This window comes from Apodemus sylvaticus, chromosome 10, assembly GCF_947179515.1.
Source record: "Apodemus sylvaticus chromosome 10, mApoSyl1.1, whole genome shotgun sequence".
NCBI classification, from domain to species: Eukaryota; Metazoa; Chordata; class Mammalia; order Rodentia; family Muridae; genus Apodemus; species Apodemus sylvaticus.
The window spans coordinates 35,951,032-35,975,245 of NC_067481.1; the positions used below are offsets into that span (position 1 = coordinate 35,951,032).

Genomic DNA, 24,214 nt, shown 5'->3' on the forward strand with positions numbered 1-24,214 from the left:
CTGTTTAAAAACCAGGAAGTATTTTTAAATTCCATTTGTAGCTTTGAACCCATTTCTAAAATATATGGGTGTATTTTCTTACTTAAATAAGTTACATTATACGTAACTTAGTCTGTATGTCTTATGACACTGCCAGGGTCGTATCATGGGCATTCTTAACATAAAACAATGGGCTAGATGTAGAGACTTCCCTGGAGATTCTGATTTTATGTCCTGCTCCTTCCTTTTAATTTATCTATAGGACATAAGCACGATATACAGACACTCTAGTTAACGGTAGTATCTGCTTTACTTTTGTATGCATATTTATTTTATTTAGTGAAAATTTTCCTATGAAACCTCAGTTCACAGATTATTAACAATAGGACACAAAGCCTCAAATGAACAGATTAAATTAACCTCGCCACTAGGATTATCAAACTGGAACAACAAGGTATCTAAAGACAGAAAAAAAAAATGTTTTAAAAAATTCCACACTTAGACCTGGAGGCCAGCCAGGCCTGGTGGCACCTACGGTAATCCCAGCACTCGGGAGGGGAAGGCATGAGGTTTGGGCTTCCAGGACTCCTGGGCTGTGTAGCAAAACCCTGCCCCCCAAAATAAAGCAAACAAAAATAATGAGAAGCAGAGGCTGGCGGCCATTCACTCTTACGTCCTTAACACCCGATGGTTCAGGATCTCAAGACTTTGTCCAACAGTCTCAATAAATGTATAAAGATATCAAGAGGTAAAGGTCAGAAAGAGACATCAAACAAGCCCGCTGGAACTGGCCCAAAGAATCGCCTGCTAGGCCTTCCTTTTCCGTGACAGCGGCGATGCGGAGTGTTTATCCCAACCTTTATTTCAAAGAACCTCAAATGCTTTGCAACTTCACTCACTAATCTTTATTAGGCCTTGGGGAGAAAACAGTTTTCTCAGAAGTGTCTTAAGAGAGGAAGGATGCTACTTAAAACCAGTAATAAGGAGAGCATTTGTCTCCTCTACCCTTCCCCACCACCTCCTCTCCTAACTCCTACCCACCGTGTGATTGAAGTACGTGATGATGCCCTGCTAGTGCTGAAAGGTTAATAAAGGTAACGAGTTACAGGCTGTGTGTGTTTAATCAAGGCAGAGAACAAGTAAGTAGAAAAGACCAGGAAACCTGTAATTACCTTTATCCCATTATCTACCTATTTGGGGAACAGGCTTCAAATTGATAAAACTACAAAACACCGACTTTCCATCCCGCAGAAGACCGGTTTCAGGGATGGCTAAAAGAATGTTTTCCACCTGAAAATAAAGGGGGGGGGGTCAGGGCTTCAAATATTTGATGGTTCTGTAACTAGGACTCTGCTTTTGGCCTCATTTTGATCTGATTCTTCTCAACTGAGGCTCGAGGACTGTAGAGATACTTTCCAAGCAGGAGATAGAATTTTATCTGCTGAGCCTCAGAAGACATGTTGGGACCAGTAGGGCATAATGAACTGAGTAAGTCAGTCCCCACCACAATCCCAAATGCCTTACAGCCAGGCTGCATAGGATTCTAAGCAGTTGCTTCAAAGCAGTGAAATAAATGGCTCTAAAAGGCCGAAGTGGGGTGGAGGAAGTGTTAATGCAGTCCCAGGAGCCTTCGGATTACCAACAGAAAGGCAGACGACTTCTGCTTTGTCGCCATGATCAGCCTATTGACCAAGGACAGACGCTTACGGCTCACCAACATAGAATGGCCACATGTACAAAGGTCCAGAGCAGAGAAGTGATTCACCACAGCACAACCAAGACCGACGCAGAACTTAAGTCCCCACCCCAGAACTCACAGTTAGTCATTCTCCAAGCCACTGCCTGCTTGGACTACTGGAACTACTGGGACATTAATTGATCCCATGATCAGCAAAAGTTTAAAGCTAAAGCTTTATCTTTGCAGTCACGTTAAAACACCAAAGGCCTAGATGGTTATTTAGGGATAATACCAAATAGGTTAACCGACTCTAAATAAATAATCCTCCCCCAATACTTTTTAATTCTCCTGACAGTTATTGAATGACTGAGAAGTAGCCCAAGTTTAACTGTTACTAATTGTACTGCTTTGCACGTGCAATCTTCAAAGATAGATCTCCTATATGATTTCTTTCCAGATGGGCAGACTATTTATTATTACTTTACTCAAGAGAGCACACGCTCACAGAGGTTAAGCAATTTTCCTTGAGGTCATGAAGCTAGGCAGGGTCAGAGATGAGGTTAAAGCACAGTTGCCCCGCCCCCCCAGTTCACTGTTCACTGCAGGGTGCCCCCCTTCACCGCAGAGCAAGCGCCCTTTGTGCCTTATTATAGGGTATCATTAGATGGGGGTACTATGCAAGTAGCACCATGGTGGGGGGCATATTATCTTCAATTATTTGACAGGTATAGAAATTGTGTTCTTAGGTTAGCATGTTTCCAGTTATATACAAAAATTAACAAAGATTAAAAGCAAAGGAGGCAATTCTGCCTTGAAGGAACCCAAGAAACACTCCGATTAATTCAAAAGGAAAAAAATGCTCATGAGATTGTTTTGTTATCTCCCAAACAACTGGCTAACTGAGGGGACTTCATCTGGTGGCCAGGTAGATAACCTGCACTGCGGGGGAAACAAGCAAAAGCACCCCACAGCTTCTCACCCCCAAGTGACCACGTGTGGCCTCACTCTGGATTATCTCTTCTATTTTGGATAGACTGTTCTTCCTCAAGCTCTTCAGATGCAGAATTGCAGGAGATAATACCAAGTTATCACTTGATTTGATACCATTGGTAGATCCTTATAGAAGTCTTGAAAACCAGGTGAACATCAGAAAACCATAAAAATTGCACCTCCCTTCACTTGATAAACAATGTAATGATCACCAAATGCCACACCAAAACCTACACAAAGTCGTTAGTGGGAGAACTGGCTCTTTCCTGGTCCTCTGGAAATGAGGACATGCCAAGCGCCCACTGTTTGGGTGTCGGGACCTGTTACAGTTCCAGGGCAGTTCAGCTACAGGAGAAAAATCTCCTGGCAGCCTTCACGAGGCAGGTGCAGTCGTAAAGACGGTGACTTCTGATGCCATTGTCCCTGCCAGGGCAGGTGGTGTGGAAACATGCCACACAGTCTCCAACTCAAACTTCCCTTTAGAAAACAACAAAAATGTAAACAAAATGTCATATCTTGTCCCACACCTTGAGGAATGACAGTACTTGGAAAATACAAGCTTTTTATATAACAATATTAACTTGGTTCATGTGTACAACTCAAGAGAGACAAGAGTGTGGCCAGGAAGTCGGCTGCAGATTAGTTACCACCTCATCGTTTAATCTTCTATGTCTCTCTCTATTTAGACTAGATGGACTCTTATTGTTAATAAAGTTTACTAATATAGTTTTTAAAAACTTTATATACTCTAATGATACATGAATAGGCAAGGTTTTTTTGTTTGTTTATTTGGGTTTGGGATTTTGTTGTTGTTTTAAGACAAGGTCTCTCTAAGTAGCCCTGGCTGGCCTGGAACTTGTTTTGTCTACCAGGCTGGCTTCAGTCTCACTGAGATCCACCTGCCTCTGCCACCCAAGTGCTGGCATTGAAGGTGTGTACCATTACCACCCCCCTGCAACTGTTAATGCTAATGTTCTCAGTAGAAGGTCTTCCCTTCTCCTGGAATTTCTCCCATCCACATAATAACGTGGCCCGCCCCTGTTTCCTCCATCACTGTCAGAAGTGTCAGACCATAGACTGATCTTGAATAGGTAAGTTTTCACTGCTAAGTAGAATAAACTGGTAAATCCCATTTATTTCAGAGTCTGCATTACTGTCCTAGAGCAAATTGGTGCATTTAAAACTTCTGAGAAGGCTGGTGAGATAGCTCCGTGGTTAAGACTGGCTGTCCCAGAGGGCCCAAGTTCTGTTGCCAGTAGCCACATTGGGTGGTTCACAACTGCCTGTGACTACAGTTCCAGGGTGTAGTCTCTCTTCTGTATCTTCCATAGGACCCCCACCTCCCACCCCTGCACATGTGGCATATACTGACACAAAATGTGTGTGCAACACACACACACACACACACAAATTAGAAAAAGCTTTTGAGAATAGTCTGTTGATGAGTCTATGAAAAGGACTTTCCGAAAAACCCACAAAAACTATATAGCATGTTAGTGCAGAAAAGAATAAAACCATAAAAGATTATTTTTAGTGGCATAGATAGACAAGTGATGTTTCTCCGAGGTTTGTCTTCAAGGCAGACCTTTCTAACTGATGATGGCTTTTTAAACCACAAGGACACCACAAGAAAGCTCTCAGAGCGCTCACAGAGTGCCTGTGGGGGGCACTGGTGGCTGCCATTATTGGAAACCGAGCATTTCTGGGTGCTCCTGGAATTTGATTTCCAACCACCAACTCCGTCTCAGAGGGCGAACACTCTTCGGTTCCCAACCACAGCACTAAGATTGAGGTAACCCTGAACTCGGCCCCGGCCGTGATTCACCAGGTCTGCTTTGCCCACCATTTCAGTCCTCTGTTTTGATTGGTGTTGCTAGTCTGTTCTATGAAAGAAAATGGTATAATATAAACAGGTTTTCAGAAGCTTAGAAAGTTCCTGGATTAAGAGAAGGGTAGTTAAGAGGGAACAGAAAGCTCAGAAAGTAAGGTCCTATAAATGTCAAAAATGTAAAAATTGAAATATTAAGTGACTCTTCGTTCTCACCCAGAAAAACAGTTCTGTAGTTTACAGTCTCAATTCTCTTAGATGACTAATGACATGTGGCAGCAATGATGGTGCTGACCGTGGCTAAGTCTTTCTGCACCTGACTCACTCACTTTAAATCTAAAAGCAAGTACCTCCTTCCTTTACCTGCCAAGACCTGAGTTCAGGCCCTCAGGGTGTCAAGAGGTTTTCCTCTGTGGGAGAAAGTGACATCACGACTCCGCAGAGACAGTAGGAAAATGCAGGGAATGTGGCTCCCAAAACTTGTGATATCATCGACTGCCCAGAAACACCAAGTTCCCAAGAGTTGAAGCACTGAAGGTTAAAATGGACGATTTTGTTGTTGAAGTTTCTCCATAGTACCCGAGGTTATAAAATAGCAGATTCATAGGGCGGGTGGCCTCTTCCAGTAAGTCAGCAACTCAAAACCCGAACATTCCTGGGATAAGTCCAAGCTCAGAGACAAAGGACCTCAACTCATTTGTACCTTAACCCAGCTAGCTAGGATGGATAAAGCTGTAGTTCTACGGGTTCTCCTTCAGCTCTAAGTATGTGCTCTGGGGAACTTGCTAATGTTGCAAGCTTGCATTCAAAATACATACATGCCCAAATAATCCCCCAGTCCTCTCCAAACTTCCTTTGATGTCCAACAACTAAGGACAAGTATCTTTGATTATAAAACTTTTTTTTTTCTTTTGGTTAGAAGAAAATTCTTTGCAGGGCGTGACCAGCAGGAGAAAGAAAAGATTTTTCTGAAGTGCAAACTAGTTGGAAACCCCCTGGGGAAAGACTCTGACTCCCAGTCTTTGAGAGGCACAGACCTGCCTGTACAAGCTGCCCTCCCTCCGCTGACTGGGCTCTAAGAAGGCGCTTTTGTGTCTACTCTGGGACCTCAGAAAATTCACTGCAGCCCTTCTTCTTCTTCTTCATTTTTTTTTTTTTCAGGCAGAAGTTTTCTAGGGACACACAACGGAAAGATAGTCACAGTTTAGGAAAAAGGCACAGTAACTAATCGGATTTCCATCCTCCTAGAATGCGTACAAACCAGAGTATAAACACCTACCAACTCTGCTCTGAAACCTTAGATCTTGCACACTTATTCAGTTTGGGGATACTACTTCAAGCTCACACAGTTTTTAAAGCCCAGATTCATACTTCTCCTGATCCTCTGGTTCTAGGTTATCTCTGGTCCTTCCAGATCTTTCCTAAGATTTAATTAGAGTCTTCCAGGCATTGCTTAATGATTTGAGTTCAACATGGTTCTTCCATCACAGGGGCTGGGAACAGCTTTGATGATTTTTTTTTCGGGGCGGGGGTTCGAGACAGGGTTTTTCTGTGTAGCACTGGCTGTCAGGTTAGCCTGGAACTCAGAAATCCGGCCTCTGCTTCCCAAGTGCTGGGATTAAAGGCATGTGCACCACAGCCTGGCTCAGTTTTGATGATTTTTAGCATAAAGGTCCTCAGTTCAACAAAAGGAACTGTAAAATCTAAAACACCGAGAGTCTCACTCTTCACTTCTCTCTGTTCTAACAAATCTAAGGACAGAACAGGACCAGAAGACAGTGGCAAACACTCTGACATTCTGTTACAAAGGAGTCGTGTGACTTTAATTTAATCCGATATGGGGTGGTTTTTGTTTTGTAGCATCTACCATATATTTACCTCAGATAAAAGAAATACTCTTGGCATGGTGAAGCCACCTATAATTCCAATACTTGAGAGGTGGGAGGAATAGGAAGATTGTTGCAAGTTCAAGGCTAGCCTGGACCTTGTCTCAAAGCAACACTGGATGGATGGATGGATGGATGGATGGATGGACGGACAGATACATGAGACATATGTCCCATTCAGTGGAAAGAGTTCAGTGGTTAGAAGACAGGGTCAGTTCCCAGCACTCACAAGGCGTCTATCTCAGCACTGTCTAAAACTCTAGCTCCAGGGAACCAGTGTCCTCTGAGGCACCAGGTGTACACGTGGAGCACAGGCATGTATGAAGACAAGCACTCATACACCTACTGTGGTTAGTGTGTGAAATTTACTTTTTTTTTTTTTTTAGTTGGGGTTTTTTGTTTGATTTTTTTTTTTTTTTTGAGACAGACTGCTCAAGGCTGGCCTTGAACTCCTGATCCTCCTGCCTCTGGTTCCCAAGCACTGGGATTTACAGGTATAAATCTCAAAATCTAGCATATATTATGCACATCTCTATGGTGATGAGATGACGACGATGATGACGACGACGACGACAACGGTGATGAAGAGTTTAAGGCTCCTCCATTGTCATTTTAGACATCTTGTTTGTTTGAGACAGCACCTCACTGTATTACACAGCCTGGTCTGAAACTCAGTGAAGAAACTCTTTTTTTTTTTTTTAAAGATTTATTTATTTTATATGTCAGTAAATTGTTGCTGTCTTCAGACACACCAGAAGAGGGCATTAGATCCCATTACAGATGGTTGTGAGCCACCATGTGGTTGCTGGGAATTGAACTCAAGACCTCTGGTAGAGCAGTCAGTGCTCTTAACTGCTGAGCCATCTCTCCAGCCCCTGTGAAGAAACTCTTTGCCTCTACTTCACAAATGTTGAAACTATAGCTCATTGTATCCAACCTACTTTTACTTTTTAACTAGTCATAAGGCATATGTGTGTGTGTGTGTGTGTGTGTATACATAAACTTTGTATGTACCCACAGGAAGCACCTAAGTGGTTCCAAATAATCTAATAAGAAAATCTAATAATAATCTAAAGGTGTACATACCATTACAGTTTATTAATATTATAGTAAGTTATGATGTTGATAGACCTCTCATATTATACTAAAACCAACATATTTTAGAGAATGGGACTAACATACAACTAGAGCTAAAATCAACTATTAAAAAAAAAAACAAAGCCAACCCTGTGTCAGGTATACCCTTCAGTTGGTAGAATGCTTGCCTAGCTCGCATTAGTCCTGGGTCCCCTCCCCAGCAGTATACCTCATAAAGACAGGTATACTACTGTATATCTCAAAACCCCACACTTGGGAAATGGAGACAGAAGGATCAACACGTCAAGATCATTTTTGGCTATGGGAGGAGTTCAAGGCATGCCTGGGGTACATAAGACCAACTCAAACAACTGTTAATGTTAAGAATCGTTGCTGTTATGATTCTTGTTAAATGGATATCTATCCAAATACTTCACTTTCTATATGATCTTATTCTTTTCCTTCATGGGATGTCCTTCATGGATTAAAGAATCAAAACCAAAACACTTGAGATTTTTCACTCAACGTTCTTTTTTTTTATATATATAAGATTTATTTATTCCATGTAAGTACACTTGTAGCTGTCTTCAAACACACCAGAAGAGGGCATCAGATCTCATTATGGATGGTTGTGAGCCACCATGTGGTTGCTGGGATTTGAACTCAGGACCTTCAGAAGAGCAGTCAGTGCTCTTAACTGCTGAGCCATCTCTCCAGCCCTCAAAGTTCTTCCTATATAGAGTTCCATTTAAAGCTAAATGTATCAACAGAAACTTCTTGCACATTTTAGAAAGTCTGTTTGCAATCTGAATGAGCCAGCGGGTTTAGGTATTTGGCCTTCTACAGAGAGAGAGCTGGCTGAGGAGCACAGCCATGAAGGACTGTACGGGCAACATTGTAACTCATCAACGGTGGGGTGTGTGTGTGTGTGTGTGTGTGTGTGTGTGTGTGTGTGTGTGCATGAAGGACTGTACGGGCAACATTGTAACTCATCAACAGGAGGGGGGACCATGAAGGACTGTACAGGCAACATTGTAATTCATCAACAGGAGGGGGGGTCATGAAGGACTGTAGGGCAACATTGTAACTCATCAACAGGAGGGGGCCGGGAAGCTGTTCTCCTCCGTTCTACTATAGTCATTTTGGTCAACTCTGGAGAAATTAAACCAAAGCTCTGGAGCTTTTGCACCTGTGTGTTTCCTCTGCCACCACATGCTGTCCTTTCTACTGTTTGAGACATTCTCCTTAGTTGGACCAGGGTAAGGTGCTGAGCTGCGATTTCCCCTAGCAGTGGTATACAGCACACAGGCACAGGAAGGGAACCACCCAGTGTTAGCATCCAGGGTGGCCAGCATAGCTTCTACTTAAGATGAGTTTTCTCACCCTAGACTTCCAAGAGCATTTTGCTTTCAGATGACGGATCCAGGTTATAGACCACTAGGCTTACAGTAATTTTTTTATGGCAGAATAAAATGACATGAACCACAAAAAGTAATGCTAAATTGTGACAAAGTATTTTTTTTTCTTGTTTTAAAGCATGCCTTCTAACTGATTAGGGATCAAAGATAAAAGACATTTCAATGTAATATGTAATTTTTTCTTTCTTTTCTTTTCTTTTCTTTTTTTTTTTTTTTGAGACAGGGTCTTATTCTGTGGCCAAAGCAAGCCTTGAACTTACAATCCTCCTGAGTACAGGACTATCAATCTATCATAGATAGATGACAGATAGACAGACAGAATGTTTTTTACCTTGTGATACTTAGGCTCAGACCTAGGATCATTTTCATACAAGACAAATTCTGTACCACTGAACTATACCCCCAGTACTATATCTTTAAAAGAACCAATATAATCATTGCTTTTTAAAATATTATTTTTATGTGTATAAATGTTTGTCAGTATATAAGTCTATGCATGCCTGGACCCCTCAGTAGTCAAAGAGGATAGCAGTTCCCTTGGAACTGTAGTTACAGCAGTCTATGGGCACTATAAACTGAACTCAGGAGGCCTGTAAGAGCAGCAAGTACACTTAACTGCTGAGCCATCTGTCCAGCCCTGTTTTTGGTTTTTATTGTGTTGCTATTTTTGAAACAAGATCTCACTGTTTACTGCTAACCTGACCCAGCCTCATAGCCTAGGCTAGCCCTGAGCTCTCAGAAGTTTTCCTGCCTGAGTTTTCTAAATTCTGGAATCACACATGTCACCATGTCCAGCTACACTGTCTTCTTAATAGACTCTTTGGGTTTTTTTTTTTTTTATTTCCAGCAAAGACAAAATATTGTTTAAAATGAATAAACTTGACAAAAAATATCACAGGAAGATATGCCAGTTCTTTGACTGACAAACATTAATTCTCTTGCATTCAATTCTTCATCTGTGAAATGGAAAGGATGGAGTAGGTACTTTATTCCACTTTGAACTTTGAAGATTTGAAGGTGGAATACTCGATGTTCACCCCTCCCCCGACTGCCACATCCAAACCATTTATGGTAGCAGCTGAAAACACTATAGTAGTAGACCTTGATTCCAACATAGGGCTGCTAAGCTCTTCACAAGGGTAAAGACGACGTGGCCATGAGAATAGGGGAGAAACACTGTGGAACACATAGATCAGAGCACATAAACCTGCACCACCCAAAGAGCTTCTTTTAGAGTAGCTGACTGACCAGACTACAGAAAATGTTTGCGGAAAAACAACAAGAATGAACATGAGCACGCACATCTTAGGAAACAGCAAAAGCAGTAGACATAAAACACAAGGCCTCTAGTTTTAGTCAAAGTACTCCACAGACAATGGTGACAACAGTATTTCTCAACTGTCATGCAGTTACAAGCATCAACAGCAGACTGTCCAGATATCTGCTTGCACAAAAATGATAGTTTGTCTAGTATGTGCAAGGAAGGCCCTAATTGGTCCACAGTGGTACTGAGTTGACAAGTGTCTGACAATTCACCTTAAAATTGTATTAGGTTCATTCCTCACATTACACAAGCAGTGTACATATAAAAATAAACAATTGAACAACTACCGGTGTTTGAATTCAGGGATCAGAATTTTTACATTATCTAACTTGCTATCTTGAGAAATAATATTGTCTTTAGGCTTACAATTTTAAATTATTTGGTGTTCCTAAATTTGCAAATTCAACACAAATTCTAAGATACTAAAAATCATGGGTCAAATTTTCCCTTGAACTATAATGCTTAGATTAGTTACTTAACGTTCAGTAGCTTATCTGTTATTTAAAAAACAAAAAAAAGCTAAGTTTTGTATCTTCAAATACAAAGTCTGGAGGTGAGTATATAGCCCAATTAGAAGAGCACTTGCTTACCATGCACAAGGTGTTGGCTTCAATCCCTAGCAACACACAAAGACAGACAGACAGACAGACAGACAGAGGCAGGGAAAAACACTGCTTTAGGGTATTTCAAAAACCAGTATTAGGAGTCACAAGTTTAAGAACTAAGAAGGTGAGGCCCTTTAGATGTATGCATGCTCTGTAATCAAACACTTAAGCTCAGTACCCAATACTCCTCCTTAGACCAGAATTTCCTAAGAAGCAAAGGTTGAACTATCCATGAAATAAACGCTGAGTCAGGAGCTGGGTTTGGTAATGCCAGCACTTGGGAAGTAGAGGGAGGATGATAGCAACAACTTCAAGGCCAGCCTGTTATGTACAAGAAACTCCAGGCTCACCATAGCTATACAGAAAGACCCTGTCTCAAAACCCAAACCACTCATAACCAAAAAAATCAAACAAACACACAGACAAGGAAGGGCTAAATAGGGCCAGAAATGTAGCTTAGTGAAAGAGTGCTTGTTTAGTGACCATGGTGGAGTCTATCTTCACAATCAATGAATTAGTTAAAAAACAAATATAGTAAAATGTTGAATAAAGGAACATATCAAACATATTCATGAGAGCTAGCCATGGTTGATTTTGCTAGAATCAAAGAAATAATTGCCCATTAGTAAGTCAAAACAATCAAAATATGATGAGATAAATAAACCGGTTTTGACCAAGAGTTACTATCTCTCAATTTGGAGTTACTTATGTTCATTAACAAACACTAATTGCCAAGGCTCTACCTAATATAATAAGGCACTATTTCTAGAGATATGGCTTCCACCAAAAGTGGGGGAAAATCTGTTTTCATAGCATTCATAGTTTACTAAGAGGAGACAGGCAACTAGAAAAAATAAAATGTCATTAGAGACAATGATTTGGAAAAGAAAAATAAATCATGGCAGGGAATATGGGCCATGGAGAGAACAAGGAGGCTTAAGAATGAACTTGGCTGTGGAGGAAGGCCTCATCAAAGCTTGTTTGACATTCAGGGATGGCATTTGGAGGACTAAAGGAAGAAAGTGCCTGGGGTATAAGTGGTTATGCCTGGGGGCCTAATAAGAAGCCTGCCCTGGGGCAGGAATAGGCGGCCTAACTGAAGGGTTGGCAAGAAGAGAGGATGACGGGAAGGGAAGGAAGGGAGCACGGTCAGGTCACTAAGGCTCATGCAGGTCACTGTACAGACCTGGGCTTCTGCTCCAGCAATTCTCAAAACAACAGTAAGAACAGGGTGCAAGATTAGTGCAAAGGCCTTTAAAAAAAAGATTTATTTATTTATTATATGTAAGTACACTGTAGCTGTCTTCAGACACTCCAGAAAAGGGCATCAGATCTCATTATGGATGGTTGTGAGCCACCATGTGGTTGCTGGGAACTGAACTCAGAACCTTCAGAAGAGCAGTCTTAACCACTCTTTGGAAGAGCTCTTAACCACTGAGCCATCTCTCCAGCCCGCAAAGGCCTTTTTGAGATGAAGTTGGGAAGCTGATTCATCAATAGTTTCTTGACAAATTTATCACACTGAGCAACATATATATCTAAGTAGGAACTATCTCGGCCATTAACAATATTTTAGCTCTTCACAATAATGCGACTGACCCATGGAAGCCTGCATCCTCAGATATCTTAAAAAACAGATTTCTCACACCTTTAATCACAACACTCATAGAGGCAGGGGCTAGTAGATCTGTGAGTTTATGGCCAGTCTAGTCTACATAGTGAATTCAGACCAGCCTGGTCTACACAGGGCTACCCTGTCTCAAACAACCAAATAAAAATAGATTCTTACTTTTATTTTTAAAAGGTTTATAAGTGACCACTTCATGTGTATGTGTGTTTCCCCTGCATGTCATCTGTGCATCACATGTATACTTGATGCCTGCAGGGGCCAGAAGATTTCCAATCTGGAATCGGGCTTGCAGACAGCTGTGAACTGCTATATGGGTGCTGAGAACTGAGCCAGGGTCCTCAGCAAGTGCTCCTAACCCTGAGCCTCCTCTCCAGCCTCCAGCTTTCTCGTCCATGGCCTTAAAGGGCAGTGGTTCTGCCTCTGTGCAACTCTGTTCTTCGCTCCTTGCCCTCGGTTTATTTTCTGTAAAATGTTACCTTTTCCTCCCTGGCTGGCAAGAACTCGGGAATCAACTTCAGCATCTTGGGAGAAAATTACTATGAAAATTAAATGGATACCATTCTCACATTCTTCTCCACAGTGATTACTGTAATAATAATACAGTATTCATTTATAATGTTTCCCCCTCTGTATTTACCAACTAAAGGGAAGAAAACAGAACCCACAAAGGGCCAAAACATTCTTTTCAAGGGAACAAAATGCAAAGAACTTCTTTAAAAATAAGTGAAATTGTGTATGTATGTATGTATGTATGTATGTATGTATATATGTGTGTGTGTATATGTATGATGTGTGTATGTGTGTTTATATGTATGTATATATGCATATATATGTGTATGTACATATGTGTGTGTGTGTGTGTGTGTGTGTGTATGTGTATTGAGACAGGGTTTCTCTGTATAGCCCTGGTAGTCCTTCAACTCCCTCTGTAGACCAGGCTGGCCTCAAAATCAGAGATCTGCCTGCCTCTGCCTCCCGAGTTCCGGGATTAAAGACCTGAATTATGTCACCTTGCTCTCTAGAAATACTTTTTTTTTTTTTTTTGAGACAGGGTTTCTCTGTGTAGTCCTGGCTGTCTTGGAACCCACTTTGTAGACCAGGCTGGCCTTGAACTCAGAAATCCGCTTGCCTCTGCCTCCCAAGTGCTGGGATTAAAGGTGTGCACCACCACCGCCCAGCTTAGAAATACTTTTAATCTTGCCATGAAAAGTAAACTAACTAATTGAACATGATCCCCACACACTTCAGTATAGACTAGGACAGTGCCTGCCCATACAGTGTGCAGAAGGGCACTGCAGAGCTGACGGGGCAGAGCTGGAACACAAAGTCACTTCTTATTATTAGTGAAAAATATCTATCAATTTGAACTTAAACTTTTTTCATTTCTATATAAAATACAAAACACACACATATCTACTTTAGATACATTACAAAGGATAATTACAAAGGATACATGTTTTTGTTTTTGTTGATTCTATTCTGTTTTGTTTCTTTGTTTGAGACAGAGTCTCACTGAATAGCCCAGGCTGGCTTTGACTCCATTATGGAGTCCAGGTTAGCTTCTAATTCATAATTCTACTGGCTTTAGTTTCCTGAGCTCTGGAATAATAGGCCTATATCACCACACTCAGAAAGAGATTCCCTTTTGACCTGAAAAGCATCATTAAAAATACCTTGCAGCATCCGGGCAGTGGTGGCACACGCCTTTAATCCCAGCACTTGGGAGGCAGGCGGATTTCTGAGTTTGAGACCAGCCTGGTCTACAGAGTGAATTCCAGGACAGCCAGGGCTACACAGAGAAACCCTGTCTCGAAACAAAACAAAAAATACCTTGCAGCTTGGGCTGGAGAGATGGCTCAGCAGTTAAGAGCACTGGCTGCTCTTCCAGAAGATCTGGGTTTAATTCTCAGCACCCACATGGCAACTCACACAACTGTCCAAGAATTCCAGTTCTAGGGGATCCAATGCCCTTTTTTTGACATCTTCAAGTTCCAGGTAAACAAGACATACACACACATGTAGGCAAGACACCCATATGTACAAATAAAAAGTTTTAAAAAATATTCTTCAGCTTCTTCTTTCCTTTGGATACCAAGGTTCATAACAAAAGAACAGATCTAGAAGGCCTGAGCAGGCTGTGTTTCTGATAGTGCATTTCTGAATACATTCCAAAAGCCAATTATTAATTATATTTTCTGTATCTTCATTAGCATAAATAACTGAGAGTTGACTGTACCTTGAATATTTACTCTGTAGTTCTTTTAAAGGCTGGCAGCAAAGCAAAAATATCATAAAATCTACTAAAAATATCATAAAATCTACTCTGACATCTGCATCCAAGGAACTCACTTAAGCAATGTCAATCAAATGCATGTTATTTCAAAATGTATTCTTTGAGTTCCTATGCTAGTAGTCATCACATTTTAACACTGTAACAGAGATCCTGGCTGGATAAACATTCTGATTTACTCATTTCTGCAATGAAACTCAAAATGAGAAAACAATAGAAATTCAGACGTCATGAGGGGGTGGGTAGAGTGCTGCGTGTCACGGATCAGCCTCTGAGAAGGGTGCTCTGAGCTCTTCCCACCGTGGCGTATACAGCGTTTCAGAGCTGGAGAAGCCCGGCTCTACCGTCTAAGCTCCAGCCACACCAATGCTCACTAACATTAGTTATTTATTTATAGTTCTTTTCTTAGAGACATAAGTCCTCCCTTTCCTTTTCTGTAAAATGTGAGAAATACATGTATAGAACACTGCCTCTCATAAAGTTGTGATGATTCAATGAGTTAATATATGTAAAATGTGCAGTATCTTTCTGGTAGCTCTGGTATTTAAATCCCTCAATGTCATAGATACCCACCGAGGCAAAAGCTATTTTGTTTCAATGGGATAGCCACTTGGGGTTAGTTAATTTTTTAGCTCTATAGCTTGCAACAGAAGATTGTTTAACACTGGCCAAAAATCTTCGATTAAAAGTTTCAGGTGCTCAATACAAATAAAGTGAAAATTTAGAGAGCACACTGATCATGCTGACAGGGAGGTGGATTGGAGGCACGTGGAGACGCTGGCAAAGGGTTTGTCCAGGAAGCGCTCTCTCCCTGTTACTGGTCAAATGTGAAACTAGCCCGGCTCAGCTCCCACAGCAGTCTGCCGCCTCTGGGCATACTTTATCCTGGAGTCTAAGAAAATCCAGGACAACCAGCTAAGCAGGAAGAATGTGATAGCCAAGGAGCTGGTGACCTCTCTTGTGCTAAGATCCTCGTGTTCTTTTGCTTGGAGAAAACTTGGAGTCCTTCTAAATAATACTTAAGAGAGAATATGACTACAATCGTGTATAGATGAAGCACCAACAACTAGGTAGTAAGAACAGAAACAAACACTAGTTAAATCTAAGCAAGACAGAAAAATGGACATCACACGGTTTTCAGTTCTATTTTTCACCAGCAAGGGTGGAACCAGGAAACGAAGAATATGTTCAAATAAAAAAAAGTGTAAGTTTTAATCACCACCATGTAAGAATGCTCTTTGTAAGTCACCACCAAGTATCAGAAGGTCTCAAGAGTCTCTTCAGCCTGTCTTTTTTTGGGTTGTCTGTTTTCTTTGATGGCTAGTTAAAAAAAAAAAAACAACCCAGCAGATCAGAATAGCAGTGGTAAGTTATTCTAAGTGTACAAACTGAGTGGAGGACAAGAGGGGCGGGAAGCGGAAGGGACTAGAGACAAGGAAGAAAGCAAGGCTTGGCAAATGGAGGGGAACCTGAGAGCTGGACACTTGAAAGAGGATCGCAAACATGCAGCAAGATTAGGAAGATACAAGAACTCAGAGAAAAAGCTTAGGGGCAAAGCAGAAATATCATTGTGCAGAGTTAAGATGGGAAATTCTGAGGAAAAGAAAAGACTTGAGAAGTAGAAGGCTACAGTAGCAAAGATAGCGCCAGCTCCTCTTCAGTTTCTTCCAGCTTGCAGCACACACACACACACACACACACACACACACACACACACACACGCACGCGCACGCACAGAGAGAGACAGAGACAGAGACAGAGAGACAGATAGAACAAAGAAACAAGCACAGATATTATGCTAACAAGGAGAAATCAAAACATAGAAAGTGGGGAATAAGAATCTAGACAAAAATTCATCACTGTCTGACTTTCCAATTCTTGTGTATAAAAATTAAAACCATCAGAAAAAGTTGAGAAAAAGAACATAATTTTAAAAGCAGTTACCTGCTCTATTTCCTTATTAAACAAAAGGGGGGGTCATCACATTGTCACAGGATGGCTACATTATCAGGGGATGGCAACATTGTCATAAGATGGTAACATTGTCACAGATGGCCCCCTTCTAAGAAAAATTAAGTGTGTGATACAAATGAAATCCAATTAATTTGGTTTTCATGAAAGTGGATGCATACTGAATTAATTTGGGAAAGTGTAAAGAAATGTCTAATGTTCAGAGTGACAAGGTTATTCTTTTTATAACCACTCTTTTATGTAAATTTTCCCATGTATAGTACTTCAGTTTTACAAGACCCAACTGAATCTTTTGAGACAACTAATCTTAATAAGAATAATTCGTAGACAGGATACAAGGAATTATTCATTTGTGGTATTAGGATACAGCTATCTATCAAGATAACTAAACTGCAGACATAGAGACCGAAACAGAACTTCAAATGGAAGGCTTGGTTAGGGAGTCTCATGAGTAAACTGAGTTCAGTGTAATCTGATAAAGAGCAAACAGCATGGATTCGAGACACACAAATCAAGCATCCCAAGACCAGAACTCTTTGTAAAAATGAATCAAATAATGGATAAAGATAGCCAGGTGGTGGTGGCGCACGCCTTTAATCCCAGCACTTGGGAGGCAGAGGCAGGTGGATTTCTGAGTTCGAGGCCAACCTGGTCTACAAAGTGAATTCTAGAACAGCCAGGGCTATACAGAGAAACCCTGTCTGGGGTTGGGGGAGAACAAAGATATATACTTTACAAGGTTTATTAAAAAATAGTTTGTCTCCAGGAGTGATTAAGAAGATTTAGTTACCTGGTGTGGATTAAAAAATTGATCGACAGGTCCCTTCCTTTATGAAAATACAGGCATTTTAGGGAAGAGCTTTATCATAAGAAAAGCCAGAACTAAAGAGGACGCTGCACCATGAAGCAGATCACGGAGTTACTGAACAAGCTTTCATGGAGGCCGAGTGAGGCACAGGGCTTAGTGTGACTCCTCGGACTGCACAGATGGCTTACTGGCAAAACTCTGCTAAAATTCACAATGCTGGCATCTCAGGATTCAGGCTATTAGGGATGCAAGGCCACCCTTCCATTCCCATTGAGTTACTATTCCAGCTTTAAGCCCTCCTAATTCCAGCCCAGAGCCAACTTAGATGATAAATAGCCTCTCATACATATCAAATCTCAAGGCAATTTTATAGTCTGTCTTTCCAACCAACAGAACCTTCTATCCCGATTCTTTATCCTCTTCATTTATCCCAGTTCCAAAATACTGGCAAAGAAGTGCAATGCAGAACCACTAAACCATATATAAAAATGTCTTTTTTTTTTTTTTGAGATATGGTCTCTTTATATCTCCCTGGGTGTCCTGGAGCTTGTTGTCCGGGTTGGCCTTAGGCTCAAAGAGATACATCTGCATCTGCCTCTGCCTCTTGGTTGCTGGGATTAAAGGCATGGGGCACAATGCCTAGTTAAAATATTCATTTTTGAGAAATAATTAAGTTATTTATTTCAAGTTCTTACCTTCATTCTGTAAATATCAAAAAGTCTTAATTCATATAATCATGAACTAAAATTCATACTCCATACATATCACAAAATAAAAATCTGACTTTGGCTGCTAACGCTGATCGTATTTAAACCTACCTCCAATAACTACAGCAAGAAGTGTCATTTTACAAAATAAATTGTAATAAGCAAGCAACATCTTTTAATGAAGTAAGACAGTAGATTGCCCATTTAAAAAACAAAAACAAAAACAACAACACAGCTCACCAAGTTCTGTCTTCATCATAGGAATAAGCAATTGGCCTAAGGAAGACTATGGTACCGGTGAGTTAATAAATTCAACACATAAACAGTAGGTAGACTGTGGGTATATTACAGCCTGCAGCCTAAGAAACTGTGTCAGGTAAAACTCTGCGAGTCAAAAAAGAAAAAGTCAAATAAACTTGTAAAGTTTTGAACTGTACATTTAAAAACTGGATCAGAAGGAGCAGGGCCTGGTGCAGACGCTGGGTCCATTTTGTGACCTAGTCCTCTCCATTTGGGGATTAGCAACAGGGAGCCACACGTGGTAGGAAGCCAGCTATAGCATTCAAGCTTGACCGAATTTTAAAAGTGACATGGTAATCAAACATGCTTTGGGGGCAGTCTAGAATTTCAGGGTGCCTCAATCATTAAAATTAACATTTACGATTTAATAGTTTGTAAGCTATGTTCCTCAAGTCAATTAAATAAATACTTGTATTTTCATCTATCAAAATAGTGCTCCAAATACGTTTGGAAAGAAAAATTTTATTATGTATAACCCGAGATAATGCAATATTAAGTTAAAATAAGCAAATTACCTTCTAAAATAGTGTACACACACACACACACATATCTTCAAATATAAAAATATAAAATAAGAATATGCCTTAAACTACCAGTAAAGCAATGTCTTCACAAAAAGTGAATAAATACAAAGCTAAGCAATGGAAGCCCTTGCATAGGTTTTTACTTTGCCAGACTAAAGAAAAAAGGCATCTTTCAAGCAGATGGGGGGTAAAATAGAGCAGCATTATACTTGCCTGCATTAGCTTCCCTTCCGCTGGAGTCACTTCTGCAACACCAGCAAACACACCTTCCAAAGTGAGGTTCAGTTTTCCTGTGGGGTCCATTTTCAAGGGGATCACTCTGATAATAGCTTTCTGTTCTGCTGATCTTTCCGACTCCACTGCTGCTGCCAACACCAGTCCTGTGTGTGCGAAGCCTGCGTGCAGGGTCGCCATCAGCAGCCAGGGCCAGAGGACAGCCAGCTGCAGCTGACGGCCAGCACTCATGCTACCAGCTGCATCAGTGCTCTTCGACCATGCATACCGCTTCCTTCCACTAGCTCATCTGCAAGGCAGGTCCTCAGTGCAGAAAACGAGGGGAAAGATGCTGTTCCTCCGTTTCAGAGAGCCAAGTCGGATTCTGCTGCTTCCCTTTTCTAAGCAGATTCCCAAGCACCAGTGGTGTTCCCGATTGGGAAGAGAAGCTGGTCTTTTCAGCCCACCTCTGGGGCAGGTATGTCGTTTTCTCCCATTGTCTCTGCGAATACAGAAATGCCACCTCTTTTCTTTGGAATTTCCAAATGTGCTTTAGATACAAACATGGATTGGTATTATGTCAGATCACTTGCTGCTGGTCTTCCATATGTATCAGATTTCTGAGGGACTAAACCCAAGGCCGTTGAACAAAATAAGGTCAATAAACAGCTAAAGCAGAGCATCGGAGGTGAGTGAGGAACTTCAGCTCAAAACACGAAGACATGCTGCCCTTTTTAAGCCAGAAAAAAAAAATGTCAACTGTAAATGGCTAAAGTCCATGAGGAGGTTTTCTTTTTAATAGGGGAAGAGTGGAAATTAATCAGGCCCCACCTGGAGGGACATCTAAAGATGCTACACAGCATGTACTCATTAAAACATCTGTGCTAAATTGTGTTTCGGCATAGCCCAGAGTTCTAGGCCCACTGAATTTATATACTTTTTAAGAACTTCAATATATTATGTGTTCCACCAAAAGCACCAAATTCATACATCTTTGATATATGACAGAATTAATTTGAGTATCAAAATCTTTTCCAACTTCCTTTTGAGAGACATGAAAAGTTTAGCTTTGCAGTTATTTTCCCAGCTAAAATTCCTATTTCTGTTCCACTTTCCTGTTTTGCTTAGAGGTCCCAGAGTTTACTCTCTAGCCTGAGACTCTCAAGCACTTCGACTTGAATGCTGTGGAAACACATCCAGACTTTACAATCTGTAATCTTCTAGACTCAGAAGAAAAACAAAGGACTATTCCTAACACGTTTTCAAATTCCTTGAGGGGGCGGAGAATAAAACATAGGGGGAGAGTCGGGAGGCTCTAAGTTGAGCACACCGGAAAAAAATCAGGCTGAGGAGATCTGGGGTATTTCTATGCTCCTAGAAAATTTTGGAGTCTTTATAAACATCAGATTTTAAAATGCGCACCTTTAAGTAACTAAAATACACTTTATCCACAAAGTATGCTACATTCTGAGGTTATTTCAAAATCCTATAAAGTCTTCAGAATAAGTGCTGAAAAGCCAAGCGACTGAACACAAACCTGTTCTATAGATTCTTTACTTTTGCTGAGACAGAGGGGGGGAGAAAACAAAAAAGAATTTCAAAAGAAATCTGCAAACCTGTTGCGCTGTCGAGCCCACTGGAGTCCACGGGAGTGAAACAAATTCAATTATGCTTTTATAAATCCTGCTTTAAAAAAGACCCGAGCTGCTTGACCCAGTGTGGCTCAGGGTTCTTCCACCTTCTCACTCTGCAGTCAGACCAAGTGACCGCACTACAGGTAGGTGCCGAGAAACTCCGCAGCCGGAAAAAGCAATCCACGCAGGTCAAAGGCAGAAACTTATCCCAGGACGAGAGCTACTGTCCTCAAGAACTCTGGAAATGCTTAAAGAAGATCCAATACCATCTCTAAAATCTAACAAAAGTCTTCCCCATACCCTGCCCCCGGCCTCCGTACAGAGTATTAAATGGTCAGTTCTTGGAAGAGATAAGAAACGAAGTAGTAAATAGAACAATTCACTACCAAAAACGACAGAAAAATCCCAGAGGGAGAAGGCGGTATCCCTGAATCGTGGATGGACTTGGAAATTCAGGAGGCAGGGTTGAAATGCTTCCTTTCAAGAAAGACAATTCAAGACCAGCTCCCTACAGCAGGAAACCTGTGGTTTGTAATTGGTGTACTAGCTCGGACTTCTTCCCCTGGGACTGCAATCACGCTCTCTACCTGCTGACAAAGTGAGGGTGGAGCCGCTACACGCAAGCTGGCCCCTCCTCTTGGTGCAGGCACTCACAAACTCAACCAAAAGTCTTCTCCCGGTCTCTTTAGGTCTCTTTCTGTCTCTTGCTCTTTTCCTCCCCCTAGTGAGCCACAGCCCAACTGCACGCAGCTCAATCAGTCCTTGCCTTTCCCCACAGCAGATGAATCAGGGCCACCCAAACAAGCCTAAGCAGATTCTGTAAGCAGCAGCGCACTGACAGTGGTATGAGGAACGAAACAGAAAACAAAGGCACCCAAAAGGCAAAAGAAGGGCGCAAAGTCTCGCAATTACAGATTCAAATAGATCTCCATTCTTTCCATGTTTTAGTGTCTACAAATATCCCAAAGCCAGAACTGAGAGATCTTATACTGAGTACTTTTTGCTTCAGTCTGCCACTGTGAAAAGACTTCTGCATAGCTTTTCTTCAGTTCTTACTAATTTAAGTTCAGTAGTATGGATCTCTCAAATCAGGTTGCTGTCAGAAGTCTATTTCCCTCTTATTCTTTGGGTCAAACCAATTCTTCCAGTGTTAGACTGAAGGTTGGTCTGTATATAGAAGCCAAGAGTTAAACCTTTGCTTGGAGATGGAGCAATGGCTCAGTGGCTAAGAATGGCTGTCTGCTCTCCCAGAGGGCTGAGGTCTAGTTCCCAGCATCCACCTGGTGGCTCACAACCGTCTACAACTCCAGTTCCAGTGAATCCAACACCCTTGTCTGGTCTCCACAGGCACTGCAGACAAAACACCCATACGCATAAGATTAAACCTTTTCTTAAAAGTTAAATGTTTAATAAAACAGTATAGGTAAAAATATTAAAGTTAGCTAATTACTACGTGTATGCAATATAGCTCTCTATAAGTCTTCATATGAGATATTTGAATACTGTATTATTTAAATTTACAAAATTATATTTGACATTTCTTTTTCTTTTTAAAATTTTGATATGTATGAATGTTTTGTCTGCACGTATGTTTGTATACCATGTGTGTGAGAGGTCAGAAAAGGTGTAAGATCCTGTGGAGCTGGAGTTACAGATGTCTGTGAGCCACCATGTGGATGCTGAGATTCAAACTCTGGCAGAGCAGTCAGTGCTCTTAGCCTGAGACCTCCCCTCAGCCCTGGCCAGGCACTCCATTGTTGAACTAGTACAAGTTTTCCAAAATCTATTCATGAACAACAATGTTAACGGTTCAACTCTATTGAAATGTATACCTTTTAAATAATTAAGTTCTGTGTTTTAATTTCATATATAGATGAACCTGTTTGGACATGTTTAATGTGGATAATTAGCCAAGCATAGTGGCTCACAACTGTCTTATTAGTAGTCACAAAACTGAATGAGGGGGAGGAGTGTTGTTAACTGGAGGCCAGCTTGGCCTGTAGAGTGAGCTCCAGGTTAGTCAGATATATCAGGATCCCACCCCACCCCCCACCCCCATCCAAAAAAAAAAAAAGCCCTGTGGATAATTGCAATAGTAGGCTAGCTGCATTAAGTTACCCACTGATATTTTTCTATATAGAATTAAGGTGGTTTCAGAGTTTTATAGTTAATAACTAACCTGGGGGAGAGAAATTCTAAATGTTTTTTTTCTTCAAAAAGGGGGGTGGTTCTTGTTTGTATCCCAGGCTAGCCAATAACTCCTGAAACTCCAGTTTAAACTTTCCAGGTGGGACTACAAGAATAGTCTATCATAAAAAAAAAAAAGAATAGTCTATCATGCCTAGTTCTAAAGTAAATTTGTTTAAATTTTTAAATGTATAATTCTCTCTCTCTCTCTCTCTCTCTCTCTCTCTCTCTCTCTCTCTCTGTGTGTGTGTGTGTGTGTGTGTGTGTGTGAGAGAGAGAGAGAGAGAGAGAGAGAGAGAGAGAGAGAGAGAGAAATATGAAAGTGTGAAGGTCATAGGACAACTTTACCTTCACATGAATTCTGGGAGTCCAATTCAGAGGTCATCAAGGCTGCATGGTGAACTATCTCCTGAACTATCTCACTAGCCCAATGTTTTGCTCTTAACCATGGCAATAGAGTGACCTTTCATGTTCACACTCACCAGTGCCTTTGGCCCAGCTAAACTTAAAAAGTAAATGCATTTTTAGAAAGATACATTTTTAAATTTATGTGTACCTCTCTACATGTTTGTCCAAGTGTCTTAGGAGGCTAGAGAGTGTCAGCTTTCCTTAAAGCTGAAATTATCAACAACTCTAAGCCACCCTGTGTGGTTCCTGGGAACCAAACTCAGGTCCTCTGCCAGAGCAGCACATTCTCTTAATTGTTGAGTCATCTGTGCAGTCCCTAAAATAAATGATGAATTTAGCACCATTTCCTCTCTTGATGGACGTTAAAGACAGGACTATATAGACCGTTTGTAGCTCCTGCCCCAGAGGATAAGAGCCAGTTCTGCAGGAGATAATTCTTTTTAAAAATCTATTGTTTATCTTTTTTATTTTTGCATGTTATATAATTGCGTATCAAAATAATGAAAACTATGTTATTATAGAACAGTAGTACAAGTTAACTATCTTCAGGGTAAAGAGAAACATCAAAATAACTTCTAAGTAGACTGCAGCTTTTCCTTCTTGAAATTCACAGAATAATTAACAGTTAATATACATATTTAGTTGAAAACTAAAAATATAAACTTATAAACTTTGTTGTTCTTTCTCGAGGAAATTCTGAAATCCGGAAATTCTGAAATAAATTTATCATGAACTTTCGGTCAAGCCAAACAAGATC

At 41.0% G+C, this 24,214-nt stretch overlaps 1 protein-coding gene across 2 annotated transcripts in view; it reads right to left on the reverse strand.

Moving 5' to 3' along the window:
• Rnf43 (ring finger protein 43) overlaps positions 1-21,444 on the reverse strand; it is a 71,926-nt gene extending 50,482 nt beyond the window's left edge. The window contains exons 1-2 of one of the 2 annotated variants that reach the window (XM_052196532.1): positions 20,845-21,444; positions 19,229-19,730 (exon numbers count right to left, since the gene is read on the reverse strand). In XM_052196532.1, the coding sequence (XP_052052492.1) occupies positions 19,229-19,480 (252 nt within the window). In that variant the 5' untranslated portion in view covers positions 19,481-19,730; positions 20,845-21,444. Of the gene's footprint in view, positions 1-19,228; positions 19,959-20,844 lie in introns of both variants that reach the window. The other variant, XM_052196531.1, reaches the window with a different exon arrangement.
• Between the last annotated feature and the right edge of the window lie 2,770 nt (positions 21,445-24,214).